Source organism: Oncorhynchus mykiss, chromosome 5, assembly GCF_057628025.1.
Source record: "Oncorhynchus mykiss isolate SJ-2025 chromosome 5, ASM5762802v1, whole genome shotgun sequence".
Lineage (NCBI taxonomy): Eukaryota > Metazoa > Chordata > Actinopteri > Salmoniformes > Salmonidae > Oncorhynchus > Oncorhynchus mykiss.
Window position 1 is genome coordinate 15,463,298 of NC_143026.1, and position 18,130 is coordinate 15,481,427.

The window sequence follows — 18,130 nt, forward strand, 5'->3', positions numbered from 1 at the left end:
AGTCCCCACAGCATGATGCTGCCACCAACATGCTTCACCGTAGGGATGATGCCAGGTTTCCTCCAGACGTGACACTTGGCATTCAGGCCAAAGAGTTAAATATTGGTTTCATCAGACCAGATAATCTTGTTTTTCATGGTCTGAGAGTCCTTTAGGTGCCTTTTGGCAAACTCCAAGCAGGCTGTCATGTGCCTTTTACTGAGGAGTGGCTTCTGTCTGGCCACTCTACCATAAAGGCCTGATTGGTCGTCCTTCTGGAAGGTACTCCCATCTCCACAGAGGAACTCTGGAGCTTTGTCAGAGTGACCATTGGGTTCTTGGTCAACTCTTGGTCAACTGACCAAGGTCCTTCTTCCCCCCCAAACTGCTTAGTTTGGCCGGGCAGCCAGCTCTAGGAAGAGTCTTAGTGGTTCCAAACTTCTTCCATTTAAGAATGATGGAGGCCAGTGTTCTTGGGAACCTGCAATGCTGCAGAAATGTTTTGGTACCCTTTTCCAGATCTGTGCCTCGACACAATCCTGTTTCGGAGCTCTACAGACAATTCCTTCAACTTCATGGCTTGGTTTTTGTTCTGACATGCACTGTCAATTGTGGGACCTTGTGTAGACAGGTGTGTGCCTTTCCAAATCATGTCCAATCAATTGAATTTACCACAGGTGGACTCCAATCAAGTTGTAAACACATCTCAAGGATGATCAACGGAAACTCAATTTCGAGTCTCATATCAAAGGGTCTGAATACTTATATAAATAAGGTATTTCAGTTAATCTCTAAGAGAACGTGTCTACTTTCTGAGCAGTATGACGGCTGCGTAGTCCCATGGTGTTTGTACAGATGAACATGGTACCTTCAGGAGTTTGGAAATTGCTCCCAAGGATGAACCAGACATGTGGAGGTCTACAATTGGCTGATTTCATGGGAAAATCAAAAGATGTCAAGCAAAGAGGCACTGAGTTTGAAGGTAGGCCTTGAAAAACATCCACAGGTACACATCCAATTGACTCAAATTATGTAAATTAGCCAATCAGAAGCTTCTAAAGCCATGATATCATTTTATGGCATTTTCCAAGCTGTTTAAAGGCACAGTCAACTTAGTGTATGTAAACTTCTAACCCACTGGAATTGTGATACAGTGAATTATAAGTGAAATAATCTGTTTGTAAACAATTGTTGGAAAAATTTTGTGTTGCAGAAAGTAGATGACCTAAACTACTTGCCAAAACTATAGTTTGTTAACAAGAAATTTGTGGAGATGTTGGAAACCGAGTTTTAATGACTCCAACCTAAGTGTATGTAAACTTCCGACTTCAACTGTATATCCATCCAGCCCTGCCTTCCTAAAATCTTCGAAAGCCAAGTGAACAAACAGATCACCGACCATTTCGAATCCCACCGTACCTTCTCCACTATGCAATCTGGTTTTCGAGTTGGTCATGGGTGCACCTCAGCCACGCTCAAGGTCCTAAACAATATCATAACCGCCATCGACAAAAGACAGAACTGTGCAGCCGTCTTCATCGACCTGGCCAAGGCTTTCGACTGTCAATCACCGCATTCTTATCGGCAGACTCAATAGCCTTGGTTTCTCAAATGACTGCCTCGCCTGGTTCACTAACTACTTCTCAGATAGAGGTCAGTGTGTCAAATCGGAGGGCCTGTTGTCCGGACCTCTGGCAGTCTTCATGGGGGTGCCACAGGGTTAAATTCTCGGGCCAACTCTTTTCTCTGTATATATCAATGATGTCGCTCTTGCTGCTGGTGATTCTCTGATCCACCTCTACACAGACGACACCATTCTGTATACATCTGGCCCTTTTGACACTGTTAACAAACCTCCAAACAAACTTCAATGACATACAACACTCCTTCCGTGGCCTCCAACTGCTCTTAAATACAAGTGTAGACATGGTTAATGTTGTAAATGGCTATTGTAGCTGGAAACGTCTGATTTCTTTTAATGGAATATGTAGATATTCCATAAAGAATCTGCTGTTTCCAGCTACAAATGTCATTTACAACATTAACAATGTCTACACTGTATTTCTGATCAATTTGATGTGATTTTAATGGACAACAAATGCGCTTTTCTTCAAAAACATTTCTAAGTGACCCCACACTTTGAACGGTAGTATACTACTGGTGTGCCAGCCCTGCAGCCTCCAAAATGGATTAGTCCACTGAGACAGGCGTCAATCAAGACGTGTCATAATTTTGTCTCGGCAGACGAATAGCCTATCAACCAATATTAGTTAATTTTTTTATTTTTTTTATTTAACTAGGCAAGTCAGTTAAGAACAAATTCTTATTTACAATGGAACAGTGGGTTAACTGCCTTGTCTAGGGGTAGAACGACAGATTTTTACCTTGTCAGCTCGGGGATTCAATCTAGCAACCTTCCGGTTTCTGGCCCAACCCTCTAACCTCTAGGCTACCTGCTGCCCCACAAACCAAGCAATCGACCAGTCGAGGCTAAATGGGGTCAACCCTACATAGATCACTGATAAAAACCACACACAGGCGGGCGTGTACACACCATCCCTCCCACACACACACACATAAGAGACACTAAACCTAAAGCAACATGGGTATGCAAAAGTGGAGTGAGAACGAATGAGGATGTTTCCACTGAAGACTAAGGACAGTTTATATTCTTTCCACCTAACAAAATGTTCCGACTATTCCCCACAATGTACAACCATAAAACATACTAAACAACACACACACACAGAGAGAGAGCGGAGCAGAAAGATTTTCCACTGAAATGGCATTGTTGGCACTAAATCGAATTACTAAATGAAATATATTGCATATATTTTCTATTTCCTTCCAGACCTCCCATCCTCATGGCATCCCAAAACATCACGCCCCGAGGATTTGAGGAATGTGAACATTCCATTGGCACAAACACTGGGAGGGGATTGAGGGGTTGGGGGAGGCATGAGAGGTGTAAGAGAGAGAGGGGGAGGGTGAAGTAGACTGGGAGCGGGAGAAAGGTGATTTTAAATTGTAAAGTGTACAGTAATGTTTAATGTGTAAATGAAGTTGGATTTGATTTAGTGGGAAAAAATGGTTTGAGGTGAAAAGGACTGAGAAAAGGAGAAGAGCGGTAGAGGAAGAAGAAGGGTTGATGAGGAAGAAGGGTAGAGGAGGAAGAAGAAGAGCAGGAGAGGGAATCTGTTTTGCGTCAGGCCAGGTCCAAATCGAGTGATTCCACAGGGACACACCCCCTCCCCCTGACCTCCTCAGCGTGCCCCCCACCACACCCAGGGGCCATACGCAGTCAGCCCACTCTCCAAGACCATCTGCCTCATATCCATTAGAGATCAAGGGTCAGGGGAGAACAGCAGCAAGCGTTAGCGTTGTTAAAGGGGGGGAATGTTGTTTTTTAGACAAGTGCATAACTTCAAAGAGTAGGGCATTCAAATCACATTTTATTTGTCACATACACATGGTTAGCAGATGTTAATGCCAGTGTAGCGAAACGCTTGTGCTTCTAGTTCCGACAATGCAGTAATAACCAACGAGTAATCTAACCTAACAATTCCACAACAACTACCTTATACACACAAGTGTAAAGGGATTAAGAATATGTACATAAAGATATATGAATGAGTGATGGTACAGAACGGCATAGGCAAGATGCAGTAGATGGTATCGAGTCCAGTATATACATATGATATGAGTAATGTTGGGTCCGTAAACATTATATTAAGTGGCATTGTTTAAAGTGGCTAGTGATACATTTTTTACATAAATGTTTCAATTATTAAAGTGGCTGGACTTGAGTCAGTATGTTGGCAACAGCCACTCAATGTTAGTGGTGGCTGTTTAACAGTCTGATGGCCTTGAGATAGAAGCTGTTTTTCAGTCTCTCGGTCCCTGCTTTGATGCACCTGTACTGACCTTGCCTTCTGGATGATAGCGGGGTGAACAGGCAGTGGCTCGGGTGGTTGTTGTCCTTGATGATCTTTATGGCCTTCCTGTGATATCGGGTGGTGTAGATGTCCTGGAGAGCAGGTCGTTTTCCCCTGTGATGCTACCCTCTGGAGAGCCTTACGGTTGTGGGCGGAGCATTTGCCGTACCAGGCGGTGATACAGCCCAACAGGATGTACAACTGTAAAAGTTTGTGAGTGCTTTTGGTGACAAGCCGAATTTCTTCAGCCTCCTGAGGTTGAAGAGGCGCTGCTGCGCCTTCTTCACCACGCTGTCTGTGTGGGTGGACCATTTCAGTTTGTCCGTGATGTGTACGCCGAGGAATTTAAAACTTGCTACCCTCTCCACTACTGTCCCGTCGATGTGGATAGGGGGCTGCTCCCTATGCAGTTTCCTGAAGTCTCCTTTGTTTTGTTGACGTTGAGTGTGAGGTTATTTTCCTGACACCACACTCCGAGGGCCCTCACCTCCTCCCTGTAGGCCGTCTCGTTGTTGTTGGTAATCAAGCCTACCACTGTAGTGTCGTCCGCAAACTTGATGATTGAGTTGGAGGCGTGCATGGCCACGCAGTCGTGGGTGAACAGGGAGTACAGGAGAGGGCTCAGAACGCACCCTTGTGGGGCCCGTGTTGAGGATCAGCGGGTTGATGTTGTTACCTACCCTCACCACCTGGGGGCGGCCCATCAGGAAGTCCATTACCCAGTTGCACAGGGCAGGGTCGAGAGTTTGGAGGGTACTATGGTGTTAAATGCTGAGCTGTAGTCGATGAACAGCATTCTCACATAGGTCTTCCTCTTCTCCAGATGAGTTAGGGCAGTGTGCAGTGTGGTTGCGATTGTGACGTCTGTGGACCTATTGGGGCGGTAAGCAAATTGGAGTGGGTCTAGGGTGTCAGGTAGGCTGGAGGTGATATGGTCCTTGACTAGTCTCTCAAAGCACTTCATGATGACGGAAATGAGTGCTCAGCTACGTTTAGCTCAGTTACCTTAGCTTTCTTGGCAACAGGAACAATGGTGGCCCTCCTGAAGCATGTGGGGACAGCAGACTGGGACAAGGATTGATTGAATATGTCCGTAAACACACCAGCCAGCTGGTCTGCGCATGCTCTGAGGACACAGCTGGGGATGCTGTCTGGGCCTGCAGCCTTGCGAGGGTTAACACGTTTAAATGTTTTACTCACATCGGCTGCAGTGAAGGAGAGTCCGCAGGTTTTGGTAGCGGGCAGTGTCAGTGGCACTGTATTGTCCTCAAAGCGAGCAAAGAAGTTATTTAGTCTGCCTGGGAGCAAGACATCCTGGTCCGCGACGGGGCTGGTTTTCTTTTTGTAATCCATGATCGACTGTAGAGCCTGCCACATACCTCGTGTCTGAGCCGTTGAATTGCAACTCTACTATGTCTCTATACTGACGCTTAGCTTGTTTGATTGCCTTGCGGAGGGAATAGCTACACTGTTTGTATTCGGTCATGTTTCCGGTCATCTTGCCCTGGCTAAAATGCAGTGGTTCGCGCTTTCAGTTTCACGCGAATGCTGCCATCAATCCACGGTTTCTGGTTTGGGAATGTTTTAATAGTTGCTGTGGGTACGACGTCGCCAATGCACTTGCTAATGAACTCGCTCACCGAATCAGCGTATTCGTCAATGTTGTTGTTGGACGCAATGCGGAACATATCCCAACCCACGTGATCGAAGCAGTCTTGAAGCGTGGAATCAGATTGGTCGGACCAGCGTTGAACAGACCTGAGCACGGGAGCTTCCTGTTTTAGTCTCTGTCTATAGGCTGGGAGCAACAAAATGGAGTCGTGGTCAGCCGAGAAGAGGGCGGGGGAGGGCCTTATATGCGTCGCATAACAATGATCCAGGGTTTTACCAGCCCTGGTTGCACAATCGATATGCTGATAGAATTTAAGGAGTCTTGTTTTCAGATTAGCCTTGTTAAAATCCCCAGCTACAATGAATGCAGCATCAGGATATGTGGTTCCCAGTTTACATAGAGTCAAATAAAGTTTTTTCAGGGCCATTGATGTGTCTGCTTGGGGGGGAGAATATTATACGTCTGTGATTATAATCGAAGAGAATACTCTTGGTAGATAATGCGGTCGACATTTGATTGTGAGGAATTCTAGGTCAGGTGAACAGAAGGACTTTAGTTCCTGTATTTTGTTATGATCACACCACGACTCGTTAATCATAAGGTATACCCCCCGGCCCCTCTTCTTACCAGAAAGATGCTGTCGGCGCGATGCGTGAAGAAACCAGCTGGCTGTACCGACTCCGATAGCGTGTCTCGAGTGAGCCATGTTTCCGTGAAGCAAAGAACATTACAGTCTCTGATGTCTCTCTGGAAGGCAACCCTTGCTCGGATTTCATCAACCTTGTTGTCAAGAGACTGGACATTGGTGAGTAGTATGCTAGGGAGTGGTGTATGAATGAAATCTGGGACTCCTCTTTATCCCCACTTCTTTCCACAGTATGCACCCACTTCTGTGTCAGTTGTTTCTTAGTCAAAACGCATTACTTTGTATCCTATGATACAAAGCCTGAGGTGGCTTAGAACACTGCAACAAATGCACACGTAGTACATACACACACTTACAGGTAACTGCCAAAATAAAGGAAACACTTGAGTAAATGAGGAATACAAAGAATATTGAAAGCAGGTGCTTCCACACAGCTGTGGTTCCTGAGTTAATAAAAAAAAGAAAATTCTAATCGTATTGGACCCATGCGCCGAACACAACAGTGAAGACCTTACTTACGAGTTCCTAAGCAACAATGCAGTTAAAAAAATTAAAATAAGAAACAAAAGTAACAAATAATTAAAGAGCAGCAGTAAAATAACAATAGCTTGACTATATACAGAGGGTACCGGTACAGAGTCAATTGAGGTAATATGTACATGTATGTAGAGTTATTAAAGTGACTATGCATAGATGATAACAACAGAGCTTAGCAGCGGTGTAAAAGAGGGATGGGGCTATGTAAATACTTGGGTAGCCATTTGATTAGATATTCAGGAGTTTTATGGCTTGGCGGTAGAAGCTGTTTAGAAGCCTCTTGGACCTAGACTTGGCGCTCCGGTATCGCTTGCCGTGCGGTAGCAGAGAGAACAGTCTATGACTAGGGTGGCTGGAGTCTATTTCTGTTCTTAGTTCTAAATTTTTTGAAAGGGACATGCTTATTTAAGATGGTGAGGAAAGCACTTTTAAAGAATAACCAGGGATCCTCTACTGACGCGATGAGGTCAATATCCTTCCAGGATACCCGGGCCAGGTCGATTAGAAGTGTTTTAGGGAGTGCTTGACAGTGATGAGGGGTGGTCGTTTGACAGCGAACCCATAACGGACGCAGGGAATGAGGCAGTGATCGATGAGATCCTGGTTGAAAACAGTAGAGGTGTATTTAGAGGGCAGGCTGGTCAGGATGATATCTATGACGGTGCCCATGTTTACGGATTTGGGGTTGTACCTGATAGGTTCCTTGATAATTCTGGTGATGTAGTGGGGGGGGGGGGGGATCAGTCCGATATGCTCAGAGCTGATATCATGCTGTGCAGACTGGCATGTATTATCCAGGCTATCCGGGCTAAAGCGGCTGAAGTTCGAGCTAAAAGGTAAAAACCGCTAGCAGTGGCTAACAATGACTGAAAAGCTAGTAGCTAATTAGCTGGCTATCTCCTGATGGAGGTTTCAGCTATAAGGTCTAAAAAATAGCAGATCCATACCACACTGGGTGAGGCGAGTTGCAGGAAGGTATATTTAATTTGAAAATGGAAAAAGAGACAGATATAATGAAACGTACACAAAAACAAAAACGAAAAAGACCATATTTACATGGGACGAAATCTTGTTTTTTGTACCAGGCAGTGATGCAACCAGCTCTCAATGGTGCAGCTATAGAACTTTGAGGAGCTGAGGACCCATGCCAAATATTTAAAAGTCTCCTGAGAGGGAATAGGTTTTGTCGTGCCCTCTTCACGACTGTATTGGTGTGCTTGGACCATGTTAGTTTGTTAGTGATGTGGACGCCAAGGAACTTGAAACTCTCAACCTGCTCCACTACAACCCCGTCAATGAGAATTGGGGTGTGCTCGGTCCTCTTTTCCCGTAGTCCACAATCATCTCCTTTGTCTTGATCACGTTGAGGGAGAGGTTGTTGTCCTGGCACCAGACAGCCAGGTCTCTGACCTCCTCCCTATAGGCTGTCTCGTTGTTGTCTGTGATCAGGCCAACCACTATTGTGTCATCAGAAAACTTAATGATGGTGTTGGAGTTGTGCAGTCATGAGTGAACAGGGAGTAACAGGAGGGGCCCCTGTGTTGAGGATCAGCGTGGCGGATGTGTTGTTACCTACCCTTACCACCCGGGGGATGGCCCGTCAGGAAGTCCAGGATCCAGTTGCAGAGGGAGGTGTTTAGTCCCAGGGTCCTTAGCTTGTTGATGAGCTTTTGAGGGCACTATGGTGTTGAACGCTGAGCTGTAGTCAATGAATAGCATTCTCACATAGGTGTTCCTTTTGTCCAGGTGGGAAAGGGCAGTGTGGAGTGCAATAGAGATTGCATCATCTGTGGATCTGTTAGGGCGGTATGCAAATTGGAGTGGGTCTAGGGTTTCTGGGATAATGCCGTTGATGTGAGCCATGACCAGCCTTTCAAAGCACTTCATGGCTACAGACGTGAGTGCTATGGGTCGGTAGTCATTTAGGCAGGTTACCTTAGTGTTCTTGGGCACAGGGACTATGGTGGTCTGTTTAAAACATGTTGGTATTACAGACTCGGACAGGGAGAGGTTGAAAATGTCAGTGAAGACACTTGCCAGTTGTTCAGCGCAAGCACACAGTACATGTCCTGATAATCCTTCTGGCCCGGCGGCCTTGTAAATGTTGACCTGTCTAAAGGTCTTACTCACATCGGCTGTGCAGAGCGCGATCACACAGTCTTCCGGAACAGATAGTGTTCTCATGCATGTTTCAGTGTTACTTGCCTCAAAGTGAGCATAGAAGTAGTTTAGCTCGTCTGGTAGGCTCGTGTCACTGGGCAGCACTCATCTGTGCTTCCCTTTGTAGCCTGTAATGGTTTGCAAGCCCTGCCACATCCGGTCACTAGGAGCGCCGCCTAAGGGTGAGCAGTTTCCTGTTTGCTTATGGCAGAATACGGCTCATTTAGTACGAGCTCAGTGCCAGCATCAGCTTGTGGTGGTATGTAGACAGCTACGAAAAATACAGATGAAACCATCTACCTAGAGAGTTATCTCATGATAAGCTGTAGACCACACTATCTCAGGCGAGCAAAACCTCGAAACTTCTTTAGATATCATGCACCATCTTATTTACAAAAATATTTAGTCCTCCGCCGCTTGTCTGCCTAGACTCTGCTGTCCTATCCTGCCGATACAGCGCATAACCAGCCAGCAGTATGTTGATAATGTCGTTGTTCAGTCACAACTCCATGAAGCATAAGATATTACAGTTTTGAATGTCAAGTTGGTAGTTTAATCTTCCGCGTAGGTCATCTATTTTATTTTCCAAAGATTGTACGTTTGCTAGCAGAATGGAAGGCAGTGGGAGTTTATTCGATCGCCTTCAAATTCTCAGAAGGCAGCCTGGCCTCCGGCCCCTTTTTCTCCGCCTTCTCTTGACGTAAATGACGGGGATCTGGGCCTGTTCCCGGGAAAGCAGTATGTCATTCACGTCGGCCTCCTCGGATTTGTTAACCTCTCTAGGGTATGGGGGACGCTAGCATTCCACCTGGCCAACATCCAGTGAGGTTGCAAAGCGCCAAATTATATTTCAGAAATGCTCATTATAAAAATTCAGAAAACAAAACATTTTTTACATAGGTTTAAAGATTAACTTCTTGTTAAACCAACCACAGTGTCATATTTATAAAATGCTTTTCAGCGAAAGCATACCTAGCCCAGAACATACCTAGCCCAGAACATAGCCCAGTTGACAAATTATTACAAACAGTAACCAGCCATGCAGAAGCGTTACAAAACTCAGAAAGAGAGATAAAATTAATCCCTTACCTTTGATGATCTTCATATGGTGGCAATCAGAAGACATTCATTTACTCAATAAATGTTCCTTTTGTTCGATGAAGTCTCTTTATATCCAAAAACCTCTGTTTTGTTAGCGCGTTTTCTTCAGTAATCCACAGGCTCAAACTCAGTCAAAACAATCAGACAAAAAATCCAAATTGTATCCGTAAAGTTCATAGAAACATGTCAAACGATGTTTATATTCAATCCTCAGGTTGTTTTTTAGCCTAAATGATCTATAATATTTCAACCGGACAATAACGTTGTCAATATAAAAGGTAAACAAGAAATGCACATGCGCCTGAAAAAACTCTGCGTCGCGTTAGGGTCCACTCGTTCTGAAACGATTTCAAAAGACTGTTGACATCTAGTGGAAGGCAGAGGAACTGCAAATGGAGTCCTAAGTCAATGGATACTGTAATGGCATTGAATAGAAAACTACAAACAAAAAAAACTACTTCCTGAATGGATTTTTCTCAGGTTTTCGCCTGCTAAATCAGTTATGTTATACTCACAGACACTACTTTAACAGTTTTGGAAACTTTAGAGTGTTTTCTATCCAAATCTACCAGTTATATGCATATCATATCTTCTGGGCCCGAGTAGCAGGCCATTTAATTTGGGCATGGTTTTCATCCAAAATTCCGAATGCTGCCCCCTACCCTAGAGAGGTTAAAGGAAAAAAAAGGATTCTGCCAGTTTGTGGTGAGTTATGCAGGTCTGATGTGCAGATTATATTTTCGGTCATAAGAGACAGTAGCAGCAAAATTATGTACAAAATACATTTTAATTTTTTTTTTTTTTAAAATGCAAAAAACACAATAAGAACACGTAAAATAGGAACAAGTAAAACGTCAGCCTTCTTCTCTGGTGTCATCTTAATTAAGCAATCAGCATCCCATCAAATTAAAGTGTGTGTGTGTGTCAGTTACCAGATCTCAACACAATTAAACACTTATGGGAGATTATGGATCGGCGCCTGAGACAGCATTTTCCACCACCATCAACAAAACATGTTGATGGAATTTCTGATGGAAGAATGGTATAGATTTCCAGACACTTGCAGAATCTATGCCAAGGTGCATTGAAGCTGTTCTGGTGGCTCGTGGTGACCCAATGCCTTATTAAGACACTTTATGTTGGTGTTTCCATTATTTTGGCAGTTACCTGTTCATCCTGAGCACACCTTAATCATAATCAATGTTGGAACCATGCCCAGAGACGAACAAAACGCATCATAACCGGCTAAACATAACAGCGGGGCCGTGATCCCCTCAGGAGAAACACAACCACATCATTCAGGGCTATCAACAGTCAGATCCAGACAACACAGCCCTGGAGGCCTGCCAATTTGGGCCGCCAGGGCCAATCAGGTAGACTCACCATGGGCGTGGTCAGCGAGGCATGTCCACTCAGGTAGGAGGAGCTAGAAACCGATAGGATGAGGCCTAGGCCAGAGCCCGCCTCCTCCGCCGCCACCACCAATGACGGCTGGAGGTGGCACGACAGAGAGGAGGAAGAGGGGGAGGAAGAGTGGGAGGCCTGAGGAGGAGAGGAAGGAGAAAATGGGAGAAAAAAAGGAATGGGGAAAGATAGATAAGAAGAAAGAGACAGAAGCAGTGAGAATAGGGAGCAAAAGGGAATAGGAGAAGAAAAGGAAGAAAAGGAAGAAAAAATACATGAGAGATTAAGAAGAGAAAGAAAAGTAGTAAACTTTATTACCCTAGATATAAAGCAGATGGAGCAGCCGTTTTAGAACCAGAGCCAGAAAAGAGAGTTAGCAGAGGACAGCAACCAGTAATGATGGTGACTGTCAGACATGCAGAAATCTACCACAGAAGAAGGGAATCAATGGAGAAAGGAGAAGACTTCTTGTTGCTGACACTGAACATGAATCCTGTGTAATTAGTTCAGCCACACGGTCAGCAAAAGTCAAAGGGCATCATTAGGGGTCAGAAGCTTAGAAGTTACCAAAAAGTCCAGACACCTGCATTCGCTCACAGTGTTCAAATCTGACTGCGGCATGCTAAACCTACCAAGCTCTCATGGTCTGATTACGGTACAAACTCTACAGCTTCAAAGAAACCAGGTCCACTACAAGGCCCAAAACACACTTGAAAGAGGATTCTCCTCCCCCATCAGTCTTCTTAATTGACTGGCACACCGTCAACATTTTTTTTTTCTCACAAAGCTGTGTAAATCCTGTGACATGGTGGCTTATTGGACAAGAGGAAAGGATGAAGAGGTAAACCAGTCTTATCCCACCCGGGCCTCAACCTCATTAAGTCCACTACACCGCCAGCCAAGATTACCAGGAGAGAGAGAGGATGAGATGGAGGAGAGAGAGAGAGGGAGGAGGAGGATGAGGATATGGAGGAAAGAGAGAGGGAGGAGAGAAATACAGTTGGAGGAAACTAATACTTTACAACAGAAATCATCAAAATAAAGGTGTGGAAAGTGTTAAAATAGAGAGTTGTTAGCGGACAGCAGAAGTGTCGTCCTACTGTATGAAGTGACGTCTGCTTACTGTTAGGGCTGGGAATTGCCTCACAATACTTAGGTGCCAATAGGATATGTATTGCAATCCTCACAATTCTATATGTATTGCGATTCTATACTGTGATTTTATTGCGATTCGATGTTCCAAACATGTAGCTGCAGAGGGACAAGAGAGAGCCATGAGAAAACACGTTCTGATCAGTCATGGAAATAAAAGTGCTGAAAACAAATGAACTCCCTTTTTAAAAAGAAGATGAAGGAAAAATACAACCAACTGTCTCATTGTAATGGAAGAGATGAAACGGTATCAAACACATCAAACATATGGAAACCACATATATGTTCCATATATTCTGTTCCAGACATTACAATGAGCCCTTCCTCCTATAGCTCTTCCCACCAGCCTCTACCCAGGTCTAGTCTGACAAATCAAATGACACAAGTGTCTAACTGGTGACACCATAAAGGTTTTATCTATACAGGTTAATGCATAGTCTAACCTCACCACTTGACACCTCAATCCCCAGTTACGTTGAATCAATCCCCATTAACCTGAAAATCGATCTGACCTCCCTAGTCCCTCCCCCACAGCTCTCCCCTCTATAGACTGATTGACTGAGAAAAAGAGAAAAATGAGAGCAAGAGAAGAAAAAACAAGAGAACGAGAGACTAGGCAGACTGAACCAAACCAGCGAGAGATACCAGCGAGAGATGGATGGAGGAATGGCTTCCTGCAAGAATGCAGCTTTGGACTCTTGTCCTTTCCAGCCAACCAGCCTAAAACCAACCTGACGAGTACAAATGACCTCAGAGTTTTTCTTCTAGGTCGTGTTCAAAAAGGACTGAAACAGAGAGGGTCCAATAAGAAAGGACCCTTTTCCTTTCCTCTGTTGCACGTTTGAATTTTTTTCCCATCACATGCCCTAATGAACACGACCCTGCTCTTCATTGACACGTGTTCTGGTTGCAAATGACCTATAGACAGTAAACTGTCTTCTGGGGTGTCATACAGCATAAATGACCCCAGTGAAAATCTGACGCCTCACCTTTGACCCCTAGGCAACTAATGTTGCACGACCATGACCTCACTGTTTTGGTTTCACCACAGGGGGTTAAACATTCACCTTTTAGATTACCATGTTTAATTGTTGACATGGAACTAAGTTAGAAGTGTTAAATCATCAACCTTAAACCCCTATGAGTAAAACATTTAACCATTCAGCACTCAACCATGACCACATGATGTCCACCTGGAGAGGAGACTTCACACAAAGAACCTTGGGCCCCTATTCTTCACAATTTTCCCATAGTGTGCACTGGCACGCTCCACCTTCACAACCAATGTATCAATCTCTAGTGTCCTTCTGAAACAAGACATCTATAGAGGATTGAGAAATTCTGAGGTGGCGTAGCCAATAAGGGCTCCCAGAATATTTGAGCGGGGGGTTGAAGACTTGAGGGTGATCACACACACTCACCAGCTGCCTCTTCTTGGGGGGCAGGGCGGGGGGCGGGAAGAGGGGTATGGGAAGGGGCTCGTGGACCGAGTCGGTGCTGCTGAAGGAGTCGTTGAGGCCATAGACGTCCTGGAAGCGTTTGTTCCTCTGCTCATAGATGCTCTCATTCTGTGGGGTCTGGTAGAACACTGAGGGCTGGGGCTCTGAGTAGTCCTCCACAAACTGCATGTACGCCAGGACTGGAGGGAGATTACATAGCAGGAGATTAAAAGTGATTCAAGTGAAACGTTACACACGCACACTACCAATTTTCTTTCCCTCCATCTCTTCCAGTCCTATCCCTTCCTTTCTCAAGCACACCCCCCCTCTCCATCTCTCCCTCTGCCACTCACCGTGCTTGTTCTTCTTCTCAGGCAGTGGCGGTGGACTAGAGGGCAGGTCTGCGTTCTCGCTAGCCAGGTACTGGGCCACGAACACCCCCCCGTTGCTCTGGGGCATGGGCGAGTTGGGAGTGAAGAGGGGGAAGGGTGGCGTGGGGTGCAGCAGCTCCTCCTCCGACAGGTTTTCGTATTGGGAAGGGGACCTCTCGTTGAGGGGTCCCCCCGAGGAGCCACACCCGTCCTGATAAGGTGAAACCTGGGAGCTGCGCCGCTTCTTCTGGGGTAATGCTGGAGGAGCACTGATGCGGGACAGTTGCAAGGGGATGATGTGGGAACCGGGCTGGGGGGTCCAGTACTCAGACTGGGGTGGGTGGGGTTGTTGTTGGTGTGGGGCGGGTGGTGACCTGAACCTGGCGTGAGAAGGCACGGGGGAGGAGCACTCACTGTGGGACTCGGGGAGGGGGGACAGGGACATGACCACTGAGGGGTCCCCTGTGAAGACAGCGAGGTCCTGGTGGAGGAAGTCATAGTCGGGGTCGTAACTCTCTGTGTTGTCTGGAGAAAATAATATTGGTTTTTACTGTCGCATACACCAGATAGGTGCAGTGAAATGTTTTGTAAGAGAGAGAGACAAGAGGTTAGAGAGGGGGACATTTGTAGAGAAAATAACAAGTGTTTGTGATTAGGTGAGGCTGTTGACATGTAAAGTGGGTGTTTGTTCAGTCTATGTATTTTTGTCCATCTTTACTAAAACATTTGTGTACATTCTATTGTGTGTATTTTCATTGTGTGCGAGAAAGTACGCACGTTCAAAAATGTGTGTTTTTCTATTTCGGTACAGACAGTGTATAAAGATCAACCGTGACTTGTCCACCTGGCCGTGCTGCTGCTCCAGTTTCAACTGTTCTGCCTGTGATTATTATTATTTGACCATGCTGGTCATTTATGAACATTTGAACATCTTGGCCATGTTCTGTTATAATCTCCACCCGGCACAGCCAGAAGAGGACTGGCCACACCACATAGCCTGGTTCCTCTCTAGGTTTCTTCCTAGGTTTTGGCCTTTCTAGGGAGTTTTTCCTAGCCACCGTGCTTCTACATCTGCATTGCTTGCTGTTTGGGGTTTTAGGCTGGGTTTCTGTACAGCACTTTGAGATATCAGCTGATGTACGAAGGGCTATATAAATACATTGATAACTGTCTAATTGTATGTATATGTGTTTGTGCCCCTACCCAGTGTCTCACAGCTAGTATTTCTGGAGCACTGTCCACTGTCCTGTTCCATGGAGCAGAGCTGCTCTTCAGACCTGCTGAGCTTCCCCATGCTGCTGTAGGGCGAGAGGCGCGGAGAGTCGCACCCATACGACTGGCTGCCCCCTGAGAAACGCCTCTGGAGGAACTCCTGCTCATAGTCCTGCTGCTGCACACACAGACAGACAGAGACAAAGACAGACAGAGACAAAGACAGACATAGAGGCACAGAAGACAGAAGACATAGAAGACAGGCACATATACACAGACAGACAATCAAAGGAGAAACCAGTTAAGTCGGCTACACAGTCAGTTTCATCAAACAATAGAACACTTTGTGGATATATGATCCAGTAATGGCCGGCCTAATCAAATCTGATTTAGTCAGTCAATAGTTATGTAACACGTTATTTCACTATAGTCTGGTAATCCACCCTGATCATACTCTGATGCAGATGCTCTATAGTAGACCAGTGTACAAGACCACACTATTACTATCGAGTAAGTGGGTGTTATTCAACCATAACCCTTGGTGTGGGTTGGTGGTACCTGACTGTGGACGCTGCAGGGCAGGCTGGAGCCGCGGCTCATGGTGGCCACCACTGCCACACGGGTGGGCGACGAGGCCGACTGACGCTTCTTTGGGGGCAAAGCTGGAGGAGGGCTGGAGATTGAAGTAGGACAATCAGTGAGAATGGAGGTTTTTAGGCTTCTGATACCCAACCAGACTGACAAAAAAACACAGTTTACTGCTACTTGAGCAAGATTGTGGGATATGACACTGAGGGTTTGTTATGGTAATATCAGCATTTCCTGCTTAATGCCTCTTTTGCGATCACCTCTGGAGTAGCCCAAACAGAAGTTGGGCTTTCCAGGTTATCATACTGCAATCATCACAAGTCAATGGCAGATTTAAAGGCACAACATAAAATCAGCAGGTCAAGGATACATGTGGGACCATGACTAGGAAAGTGATGACAGTTATGATATATACACACCAAACAGATACATATATGAATGTTTATATGACGACATCATTGGTACATACTCATGCACCAAGCTTTTCCTGATTGGATGAGGGCTTTATTGTATGGCGTGATGCAATGACGCATAATTAGGAACTCAAGCATGCAAGACAAGACACTCCACCAATCAGGCCCTCCACCTATCAAGACTCTTCCGGGGACGGGATTGGACAGTTATTAAGGAAGCAGGATGTCACAATGCAGGGGGATGACCCTACTGGCTAACGTACGTGTCAGTCTTTGTGGATCTCCGTTGGCCAGCGAAAGTGGGGCCACTAGCCAAGTATGCTCTGTTCCCAGGACAACATGGAGAGAGGGATGGAAAGTAGATACAGAGAAAGAGTGAAAGAGAGAGAAGAAGAAAAAGTAAAGAGAGACAGACAGCAGTGCACCTCAAAAGCCTAGTAGTAGTATTCAAGGTTGTGATCTAATCTTCCGGCCAAGTCCAAGGCCTATGGATTTTTCATAGCTCCACTTCCTTAAGCCCACAGAAAATGAATGCCTGTCTACCACCTTCCGTTTCGCCACCTCTTATGACCACCCTTTTTCCACTAAAGAGGAGAAGATCATCTAGGCCAGTGGTTCCCAAACGTTTTATAGTCCCGTACCCCTTCGAATGTTCAACCTCCAGCTGCGTACTCCCTCTAGCACCAGGGTCAGCGCACTCTCAAATGTTGTTTTTGCCATCATTGTAAGCCTGCCACACGCACACTATACAATATATTTATTAAACATAAGAATGAGTGTGAGTTTGTCGTCACAACCCAGCTCATGGGAAGTGACGAAAAGCTCTTATAGGACCAGGGCTCTTTATTTAGCCATCTTACATATAAAACCTTATTTGTTTATCAACAATTGTGAATAACTCACCACAGGTTAATGACTAGGGTGTGCATGAAAGGATGCACATAACTCTGCAATGTTGGGTTGTATTGGAGAGCGTCTCAGTCAAATCATTTTCCACACAGTCTGTGCCTGTATTTAGTTTCATGCTAGTGAGGGCCGAGAATCCACTCTCACATAGTTACGTGGTTGCAAAGGGCATCAGTGTCTTAACAGCGCGATTTTCCAAGGCAAGAAACTATGAGCGCAGCCCTATCCAAAAACCTGGCAGTGGCTTATAATTAAATGACATTTTCACAGATTGCTTGTTGCAATTCCGATGAGGCTCTCGTTCAGATATCGGTAAGTGGACTGTGGGCAGGGCATGAAAGGTATAACGAAACCAGTTGTTTGTGTCGTCCGTTTCGGGAAAGTACCAGCGTAATTGCGCACCCAAGCTCACTCAGGTGCTTTCACATTTGACATTGTCCGTAAGCTTGATTTAATTTGCACACAAAAAATCATACAATGTTGGAAAGACCTGTGTGTTGTCCTTGTTAATACAGACAGAGAAGAGCTCCAACTTCTTAATCATAGCCTCTATTTTGTCCTGCACATTGAATATAGTTGCGGAGAGTCCCTGTAATCCTAGATTCAGATCATTCAGGCGAGAAAAAACATCACCCAGATAGGCCAGTCGTGTGTGAAACTCATCATCATGCAAGC

The 18,130-nt window shown here is 45.4% G+C and overlaps 1 protein-coding gene across 21 annotated transcripts in view; it reads right to left on the reverse strand.

Annotated features, from left to right (window-relative positions):
* rapgef1b (Rap guanine nucleotide exchange factor (GEF) 1b) overlaps positions 1–18,130 on the reverse strand; it is a 78,075-nt gene that overhangs the window by 10,028 nt on the left and 49,917 nt on the right. For 11 of the 21 annotated variants that reach the window (XR_016495895.1, XR_016495893.1, XR_016495892.1 and 8 more), the window contains exons 7-10: positions 16,107–16,221; positions 15,540–15,726; positions 14,319–14,861; positions 13,948–14,165 (exon numbers count right to left, since the gene is read on the reverse strand). Coding sequence is in view for 16 of the 21 variants with exons in the window: in XM_090233897.1 (XP_090090023.1) it covers positions 13,948–14,165; positions 14,319–14,861; positions 15,540–15,726; positions 16,107–16,221 (1,063 nt within the window). In the remaining 5 variants the exon portion in view is untranslated. Of the gene's footprint in view, positions 1–11,353; positions 11,513–13,947; positions 14,166–14,318; positions 14,862–15,539; positions 15,727–16,106; positions 16,222–16,812; positions 17,135–18,130 lie in introns of those variants that run through there. The other 10 variants (XR_016495896.1, XR_016495894.1, XM_090233901.1 and 7 more) reach the window with 4 other exon arrangements.